The sequence below is a fragment of the Hippocampus comes genome, unplaced genomic scaffold, assembly GCF_001891065.2.
Source record: "Hippocampus comes isolate QL1 unplaced genomic scaffold, H_comes_QL1_v1.1 scaffold144, whole genome shotgun sequence".
In the NCBI taxonomy this organism is placed as follows: Eukaryota; Metazoa; Chordata; class Actinopteri; order Syngnathiformes; family Syngnathidae; genus Hippocampus; species Hippocampus comes.
The window spans coordinates 221,581-230,515 of NW_017805782.1; the positions used below are offsets into that span (position 1 = coordinate 221,581).

The following is an 8,935-nucleotide window of genomic DNA, read 5'->3' on the forward strand; positions in this document are numbered from 1 at the left end:
GGGGGGGTTGGCGGTCGGCGCCGCCGCGCCTCTGACCTGACGCTTGACGGCGGCCAGCAGGCAGGGGGGCCCGCCGGGCCGCAGCGGGCCCGAGGTCAGCGCCTGGCATCCTTTGGTTTCCGTCAGCTTGATGTCAAAAGCGGGCTCGCTGCCGTCCAGCAGGCCCCAGGGGTGAAGGTGCACCGTGCGGTTGCGCCCGCACAGCAGCGCCAACATCTCCTCCTTGGGCATGGGCTCCATCTGATGAACTTTCCTGCTGTCCGCCGCTCGCACGATCACTTTGAGACAAAGCGGGCAAAGCCGTCAGCCGCGTCCCGAGCCGGATGCCGCCGTCGCCGTTGACTCACCGTCTCGGGTCACCTCCACCACAAACAGTCCGTCCTCGGTGCCCAGGGCGATCCGCTCCCGGTCTGCAGAGACAAAGCGGACGGCGGGCTTCAAGGCACCGGCGGCGGCGGCGGCAGAACGTGCCGCCACCGCCGGTGCCTTGACTTACGAGCCCGCATCTCAGCCCAAATGAACTTTTCAAAATGGGCCCTTCTCGCCCCCAAAATGATCATTGCAAAAAAATCAAAAACACGGCTACTGAGCCGACACTAACTGCAATTTGACGACTGGATGTGGCCCCCCAACTGGGTTCAGTTCTGCCGTAACCTGACCAGGAAGTCCGTCCGGTCTTGGGAGGCTTTTTTTTTCCAACTTTCCAATTGAAAGCTCTCTCGTATTTCAAGCCAGAGCGAAAAAGTCGAAAGTCAAGGCACCGCTGTGACGGGGGGCGGACGGGGAAGCGGCGGCGACGGACCGAGCACGGCGGCGGACAGCGTGGTCTTGATGATGGGCAGCGAGGCATCGTAGGCCTCGTGCAGGACGTGGACCCGCCGGTTCTTCAGGGAGTTCTTGGCCACGATGCCGCGCAGGCCCTCCAGGATGCGGACCCACTTCCTCTTCTCCCCCTCGCTCTCGGCCAGCACCAGCAGGGACGCGGCGCGCAGCGGCGAGCCGGGCTGCGACGACGTCACCTGAGAACGCAAGCGGGCGTCATCCGGCGGCTCGGCCTCGCGCGCCCTTCGCTCGCCATCCCTACCCGGAAGATGCACGGCACGTCCTTCCTGGAAGCGTGGATGACGTCCGACGCCAACACGGAGCTGACGGAGAAGTCCTCGTCCCTGCGGGGCCACGCCCACGCGTCACCCACGGACAAAAAAAAAAAAAAAAACGGGCCGAGTGGGCCGGCGCGTTTGCGCGGCTTTACCTGAGATCCAGCACCAGACTGGCCGCCGCGCCGGGCTGCGTGGTCTTCCCCTCCGGCACATCGTAGAGGAAAAGCTTACAGTCCGAGACGGCGGCGAAGGCTCGCTGCCAGCCTTTCTTCACGCCGCTGGGCTTGGGAATCTGAGGTCGGACGAGACGGCGAGGAGAGACTCAGGAAAGCCCACGCGGCGCCCGGCCCCGCCAAATCCCAATCGGGCTTCATCGGGGCGAAGGCCGCCTTTTGGGGGAGGGGCGGGGGTGGGGGGTGGGGCGCTGTCGCGGCGTGAGCCTGCCCGACGGGCATCATTCGGCGCAGGAAGGGAAGGTCCTCGCCGCTAATAGCGGTGGCGCCGGGGACGCGTTTCAGCGGTCGGCTCGTGCTTTGGTGACACGCGGTCAACGCCCGCCGGGAGGGACGAATCAACATGGCGCAAAGACAAAGCGCGAGGTGAGGATGACCCCAAAGGAATCAGATGCCAGCCACTTGGGACCACGAGCGGCAACCGCGAGCGTTCGCGTCGGGCTCAGCCAGCCCCCAAAGGGGAGCGAAGCTCTCCTGCGAAGCCACGGCGAGCGGGCCGCGCAACTGGACCAACGCGCGCTTGGGCGGCTTTTTGCCGGCGAACGTCACGTCACGCGAGACTTGGAAAGGGGGTCGTCGCTCTCACACGCGCTTCTCTCTCAGGTACGGCAGATTTCCGGCACTCGCGGCGAGGTCGGGACGGAAACCGCCGCGGTGCCGGACGCGGGCAGCTCGGTCGTACCCTGACGTATCCTTTGTAGGCGGTGCCGATGCCTCTTTGGACGTCGACGCCCTGCGGTCTCTTGGCCTGCTCCGCCGGAATGGGGCACGCCAGGGGGGCGCGCTCTTTGCAGGCCACGTGACAGATGAAGGAGCAAACTGCGGAAACCCGGTCAAGGACAAGGACAAGGTCAAGGTCAAGCCCGCCGGTGCGTGCGCAGGCGGGCCGGCGAGCGCCTTTACCTTCGCAGGCGTAGCCCTGCCGCATGAGGCCCACCATGAGGGACGTGCAGTGGGTGCACTGCGTGGGACTGGAGAAGGTCTTGATGCTCAGCTGGTGAGCTTTGGGCTGCAAAGGGGCGCAACGCCGTCAAGTCACGCGCCGGACGAGGCCGCGCCGACCCGAGCCTACCTTCGGCGAGCTCGCCGATGAACTTTGGTTGGTGGGCGAGGGGCTCGGCGGAACGGAGAACGCCTTCAAATCCTGAAGGCGCACAAAACAGGCGTCAAGACGGTCCTCCTGCGCGTCGTTGGCGGCAGCCGAGCCTTACCTCGTTCTCCGAGGCGGATGAGGGCGGCGTGCTTTGGGATCTCAGCGCCGTGCTGTCCAGGTCGCCGGTCTGCACGTCTCACACACACACACACGCAACCAATGACGCTTTGGGCTTCATCAACCGTTCCTCCGCAGCTGCGTTGACTTGAGAGCGAGCGGGAACCAAAGCCCGACTTGGGATGGACGGCGAAAGCCTTCAAGTTCACCGACCGCCGCTCTCCCATCCCCCCCCCCGAATGACTGACAGGTGGCACAAAACGGGGCCACTCGGTCGGGCCGCGGAAAAATTTTGGGAGCTTTCCGCAGCTCGCCGGGAGCCTTTGCAAGCCCGCCGTCGACGCTGACGGGCTGCCGGTTTTCGGTTCCCAACAGTCGCCGGTCGGCTTGTCCGAACGGGCCGCTTTGGATGGCGCCGAGACAACACGGATCGGCGAGAGGCGTGGACATCCGACAACGGCCGCCGGTCACGTTCTTGTTTGTGTTCATTTGTTTGTCGTTGGCAGGGCTGGCATCCTTGAAGAAAGGCGACCGAAGAACAAGCCCCCGACCCGAAGGCCGTTCCCGGCAAGCTCCAAGGAGCGCGGACAAACTCACCCTGAAGGTCAGGTCTGGCGCCAGCGGGGATGTGTTAAAGTATTCAAAGATGGCGTCCTGGAACTCGGGAAGGTTTAGCGCTGCGCACAAAGTCAGTAGGGTTAAAGGAAGGCGGCGGGCCGACACGCCGCGGCGCTGGCGGGGTCGGCGGAGGGGCGGCCCTCACCTTTGTCCCCGCGCAATCGGCCGTCCTCCATTTCCTTCTTCAGATCCTCAATCTGGGACGCCATCTCGCTGCTTCGCTCCTCCGAATCCTTCAGCTTGCTGCAGGCGCGAGCACGGGGCGGCCGAGGGGACCGCAGCGAGTGAGGCAGAAAGGGGAGGAGAGCCAGACGGCTCGCGTTAGCCGGCGCGGTCAGCGCAACGGCCGGCCGAGCGCGGACGAGGAGGCGGCGGCGGCGGTGGCGGCGCGACCTCTCCAGCGCCACGTTGGCGGCTTTGATCTCGCGCAGCTCCTGGTGGACCATCTGCTTGGCTCGGATCTCGGCGTCCAGAGCCGACTGGAGCTCCAGCCGGGCCGACATGTCCAACTTCTGGCTGCGCCGCGCCTTCCACAGGGGGTCCTGCCCAACGCGTTGCGGACACCGTGAGACGGGCGGCGCCGCCTAACCGGCGACTTCAAATCTGGACGCTCGCCGTCTTGGATCGCCAACATCGACGGATGTCGCCGCCCTTTACTCGAGCGTCAAGAGCGGCGGCGGTCACGTACCAGAGTTCTGCTGCCCGGGTTGGAGCCGCGCAGCGTTTCCAACTCGTCGGTCATCTTGGTGGCCAACGCTTGCAGGTAGCCGCGGGCATCTTTCTCATCGCTCACCCTGAACGCACGCACGCGGACGCGCACGCGGTGAGCCGAGCGGGCGCGGTTGGGCGGCGGCCGGAGCGGCGCACTCACCACTGAATGATTTCTGCGATCTGAGCCTCCCAGTGGGCCACGCTTTCCTTCTTGGAGGACGCGTCCTGGAGCTCGTCTTCCAGCTGACGGTTCTGAGCCGTCAGCTTGTCCACAAAGGCGCACAACTGGCGGGAGCAGGCGCGGTTACCGACGCGCGGGAACGCCGGCGCGCAGACAACCCCCCAGACCATCCGTCACTGACCTTGTCGGTTTCGGTCATCAGCTTGCGGTTTTCTTCCGCCAGCAGGTCCTTCTCTCGCTCGTGCTTGTCCTTCAGGACGCCGAGGGCGTCGTCCATCTCGGCCCGCCTGCGCCAAAGGAGCCGGCGGCGGGTCAGCGCCGGCGGATCGCGGGCGGGTCTCGCCGCGCCACGCTCACCTGTCCCTCTCGTCCTTGTCCAGCTTGTCCTTGAGCTGCAGGATCTCCTTGTTGGCGGCCAGCTGCAAAGTCTCGGCGTCGCGCAGCTCCTTGCGCAAGGTCTTCATCTCGGACGAGTGCGCCGAGTCCCTCCTCAGCATCTCCTCCTCGTAGAAGAGAACCTTCTTGTCCAGCTCCTCCGCCTTCAGGCGGGACTGCTCCCGCTGAGACTCCGCCCCCCCGGCCGCCGCTCCTCGCCCCCGTTGAGACTGAAAAAAGCGGGACCGCCGTGAGCCCGCCCGGTCGGAACGCGAGCGGCGAACCTCGCAAGCTCTGACCTTGACGCGCTGGAGCTCGGCCTCCAGCTGCTTGGCGTAGTCTTCGCTGTGCTCCTTCAGCTTCCTCTCCTTGGCCGCTTCCGCCGTCACTTGGTCCAGCTGAGCCTCCAGCTGAGAAGCGGCGGAAAAGCGGCGGCGCGTGAGCGAGCCCGCCTCCCCGCCGCCCTCCCGGGTGGGGGGAAGGCGGGCCCCCTTCCTCACCTCCTTGCGGTTCTTGTCGCTCTTGCGGGCGTCCTGCCGCAGGACGTCCATCTTCTGAAGGAGGGCGTCCGTCTCCTCCTCTTTGTCCCGAAGCTGGCGGGCGAGACGCTGCTTGGCGGCGCGCAGCTCGGCCGTCCGTTCCGACAGCTCCAAGAACTCCTGCAGGGCCGAGCGTCTCTGCGAATGCGCCTCCTTCAGTTCTTTGGACTGCGTCCTCAGCCGCTCCAGGGCCTCCAGCAGTTGCTGCTCCGACCGACCACACGCACAAACAAACAAACCCCTGCAACCCGGCTGCCTTTTTTTCCTTCCTTGGCCGACTCCGACGTCCTCGGAAGCGGTGACGCGCAGCCGAGGCCGCGCGAGCGCTCACCTTGTGGACGTCGTCCTTCTCCAGCCGCAGCATCTTCGCCTGCCGTTCCAGGTTCTTGAGCTTGGAGGCGGAGCTGTCGTAGTCCTGCCGCAGGGTGACCGCCTCCTCCAGCTGGTGCTCCAGCCTGTCGGAGTCTGGCGGAGGGGAGGGGCCGCGGCCCGCCGGTCACGGCGCCGTCCGGCAAAGACCGGCGTTCCCTTTCTCACCTGCCAGCTTTTTCTTCAGACGCTCGATCTCCTCGTTCAGCTTCTTGATCTCTTTGTCTCGACTCGCCGTCCCTCCCGAAGGCGGAGCCTGCGTTGACTCTGCACGCACACCCACAGACAAAACAAAAACATCTCCCGTCTCAGCCATCGAAATCACAAAATTGCGGCTGAGAGGACGGCGGCCGTTTTGCACGGGGTCGCGGGCGAGCCGCACGCGGCGTACGCCGAGCGGCGAGTCACCTTGCAGCCTGCGGTGGAGTTCCTGCTTCTCCCGCTCCAGGCTGCGGATCCTCCTCTCGAAGGCCTCCAGCTGGAGGTCGGCGCCCCCCTCCCGCCCGGGGCCGCGCGCGCCGTCCGAGAAGCGGCTGTCGGTGGTGTAGGTGAAGCCCACGAAGGGGAGGTGCTGCCCGGTGAAGCCGCTGTGGGACATCGGCGGGCTGATGTCCTGCCGAAGCCACACGGGGGGGGCCCACCGCGTTAGCGCGTCAGGCGCTTGAGCCAGTAACAGTCGGTCGGCCCAATCGAATTATGCCGTGGCTTGTATATGATGAAGAGCAATTTGACCTTGTCAGAAAACACTTTTGGGGAAGGTCGCAATGGACTCTTTTCCTGTCATTGTTACGAAATATTTGAAAATGCAGGAAATCAGATTGGCAGTCGGGCGGGGAGCGGCCCAGGGAGCCTAGCCTGCTCTTTCCGATGTCGCCGCGGCGCTCGAAAAGAACCCGACGGGCGTCGGGCTCCCGGGACACCCGAACCTCTCGTCGTGTCCCAACTTCAAATGGGATATGCGGTCAAAGAGAGGCGCCCCCTCACCGGGTTCTTGAGGACGTCGTCGTCCACGTTGAAGTTGGACGTGTCGGTGGGCGAGGACACGTCGGGGATATAAGGCGCCTTGACCGAGCGGATGTTGTCCCAGTCGATGGCGCCGAAGAAAGGGTGCGTCTTGAAGTCGGCGATGCCGTTGGCGCCCAGGCGCCGCTCGCGCGAGCACAGCAGGCGCTGGATCAGGTCCTTGGCCTCATCCGACACGTCGCTCACGTGGGTGGGAAACTGGAAACGCTCCTGCGGGCGGCAAAGTAAACCTCGTCAGGGTCACACAAATAACACGTTGGTGAAAAGGCCACGCAAGACGACAACGACATCCTCAAAGGTCAGAGTCCAGCGTCACGGTTTTCGCCGAAGCAGATGATGTCCTTTGCTTTCGGTGCGTCTCAACGGGGGTCTAGAAAAGGGGAAATCGGTGTGCACTCATTTCGGGGGGTGGCCACAATCGAGTAAGAGCAAAAGAAGAGTCTGAATGTTCTGCCCTCGCGCTGTCCAAAAGGTCGCCGGTGGCAGAGCGGCTCGGTACGGGATCATTTCCGCGACGCGCCTGCGAATCTCTTCCGCCGGGCTAAGGCGCCGCTAAATCGTGGGTTGGCGTCGCCGGGCTATTGCGCAACTTTGGGCGACGTCCCGGATGCCGCAAAATGGAGGGCGGCGGCGGCGCCCGCTGAGGCGAGGCGCTCCATTTTTAGAAAGGAGGACGCGAGCCAGAAAATAGGGCGAGAGCCCGGGGACACGTTGGCCAACGCCACCTGACGCCAGCCGTGAGGAGGACTCAGTTGGCGGTTTGGCATTGAAAGTTGAGGGCGAGAAGACCGATTCGCCGCTCGGCAGCACAATCGGCTCGCCGCGCCCCGAAGCGCAGCCTCGGTTGAGCTTTCGGCGGCATCGCTGACCTCGTGGTTCATGATCTTGCCGTAGGTTTCCACCAGCGACTCGGCGTAAAAGGGCGTCTCCCCGTACAGCATCTCGTACACGCACACGCCCAGGGACCACCAGTCGCACTCGGGACCGTAGCGGCCCATGTCGTCCTGCATGGCCTGCAGAATCTCGGGAGAAATGTAGTCCGGCGTGCCCACCGCCACCGACGACTGCACCTGCAACAAGCGGACAACGCGCGCGCGTGCGCGCTCGCACCTCGCTCGGCACTGCGTGCGTGCGGCCGGGTCCTACCGTGCCGTCCTCCATCATCCGCAGGCAAGAGCCAAAGTCGGCCAGACGGATGTGGCCGTTGACGTCCAGCAGGACGTTGTTGGGCTTGATGTCTCTGAAAGGCCCCAAAGAGAGAGAGAGAGAAATCCAAATCAAAGCCCCAACGGACCGACGGAACAAAAGGGGAACGTCTCCTTGCTCAAAGCCTTCGCGGCGGTGAGCCACGTGCGGGCGGAAAGCGACGCACCTGTGGATGTAGCGCCGCTGGTGGACCGAGTCCACGGCCAGCACCATCTCGGCCACGTAGAACTGGGCCATGTCCTCCGGCAGACGGTCCTCGTACTTGGTGAGCAGCGTCAACAAGTCTCCGCCCACATAGTAATCCATCACCAGGTACTGCGGGGGCGGGTCAGGCGCTCAATCACTACTTTTGACTGGGACCGCCCCCTCGCTTTTTGGGTGTCGGCGGGAGGGGGAGGAGAAAGAAGGGAGAAAGAAGGCGTACTCACCAGGTGGTTGTCGTCCTGGAAGGCAAAGTGCAGCGTGGTGATCCACTGGCTGTCTCCTCTCACCAGCACGTCTCGCTCCTCGCGGAAACACGCCGTCTGCGCACGCGGCACGCGTCAGCGCGCCGCCGCACTTCGCCGGCGCGCGGCGGAGCGCCTTACCTCGGCCCGCTTCAGCAAATCCCACTTGTTGAGGATCTTCATGGCGTAGACGCTCTCCGTCTGCTTCATCTTCACCACGGCGACCTTGGGGGGCAAAGGCGCACGGAAAGGTCACGTCGGCGCCGCCGTCTTGGGGGGGCCGACCTTCGGAACGCAAAGGTATCGCCGCACGCGTCCAGTCGTCTTCGAAGAACGTATATCCAACTTCCCAACGTTGGAGACCAACGAGACAAGTGGCGACATTCATTCCGCTCAACCCAAATCACAATCGAGTCAAGTTTGACCCTCTTTGAAAATGAGCGGGACATCTCATTTGTCGATGCCTCCAAATTTGTTGTCCCTCCGAATGAGGACAATCCTCTTCGGGAAGCGGATAAAAGACACATTTGGACATTTTCCCGTCATTTCAGGACATTTGTGGATTTCCTCTCACTATCTCGTCACCTTCCCAGCGCCAAAGACGCGCGTTTTCCGCATTCCCGCTGCCTTGGACTTGAAATTTCATCACGTTGCCCCTTGGAGTGATTTGGGAGGCGCCGATGTGGCCGCAGTCAGTCCTCATGGCTGGCGGCGGACATTATCGGGAACGATATGGCGTCAGGCTCGCCCGCCGCCGCCGGGCTTTTTGGCCAAGCGCGACGCAGCACCTTTTCACCGCCCTCACTCAGCGCGCACACGCTGGCGTGAGGGCGGTGAAAAGGTGCGGCGGAGCCCAACCCGCCCAAAGGAATGCGCGCTAATCACACACACAGACGCCGGCGTCGCTCGGCTCGACGGCAGCCC

At 64.1% G+C, this 8,935-nt stretch overlaps 1 protein-coding gene across 3 annotated transcripts in view; it reads right to left on the reverse strand.

The window, feature by feature from the left end:
• The window catches only part of cdc42bpb (CDC42 binding protein kinase beta (DMPK-like)), a 14,778-nt gene that overhangs the window by 3,077 nt on the left and 2,766 nt on the right, over positions 1–8,935 (reverse strand). For all 3 annotated transcript variants that reach the window (XR_002170019.1, XM_019884927.1, XM_019884925.1), the window contains exons 3-29: positions 8,153–8,236; positions 7,994–8,089; positions 7,732–7,880; positions 7,506–7,599; positions 7,229–7,429; positions 6,321–6,569; positions 5,745–5,949; positions 5,505–5,603; positions 5,299–5,432; positions 4,929–5,171; positions 4,728–4,838; positions 4,411–4,658; positions 4,235–4,340; positions 4,033–4,157; positions 3,850–3,955; positions 3,555–3,703; positions 3,307–3,404; positions 3,141–3,220; positions 2,545–2,613; positions 2,406–2,477; positions 2,237–2,342; positions 2,016–2,152; positions 1,253–1,392; positions 1,085–1,166; positions 803–1,019; positions 348–410; positions 37–278 (exon numbers count right to left, since the gene is read on the reverse strand). Coding sequence is in view for 2 of the 3 variants with exons in the window: in XM_019884927.1 (XP_019740486.1) it covers positions 37–278; positions 348–410; positions 803–1,019; positions 1,085–1,166; positions 1,253–1,392; positions 2,016–2,152; positions 2,237–2,342; positions 2,406–2,477; positions 2,545–2,613; positions 3,141–3,220; positions 3,307–3,404; positions 3,555–3,703; positions 3,850–3,955; positions 4,033–4,157; positions 4,235–4,340; positions 4,411–4,658; positions 4,728–4,838; positions 4,929–5,171; positions 5,299–5,432; positions 5,505–5,603; positions 5,745–5,949; positions 6,321–6,569; positions 7,229–7,429; positions 7,506–7,599; positions 7,732–7,880; positions 7,994–8,089; positions 8,153–8,236 (3,705 nt within the window). In the remaining variant the exon portion in view is untranslated. The remainder of the gene's footprint in view (positions 1–36; positions 279–347; positions 411–802; positions 1,020–1,084; positions 1,167–1,252; positions 1,393–2,015; positions 2,153–2,236; positions 2,343–2,405; positions 2,478–2,544; positions 2,614–3,140; positions 3,221–3,306; positions 3,405–3,554; positions 3,704–3,849; positions 3,956–4,032; positions 4,158–4,234; positions 4,341–4,410; positions 4,659–4,727; positions 4,839–4,928; positions 5,172–5,298; positions 5,433–5,504; positions 5,604–5,744; positions 5,950–6,320; positions 6,570–7,228; positions 7,430–7,505; positions 7,600–7,731; positions 7,881–7,993; positions 8,090–8,152; positions 8,237–8,935) is intronic.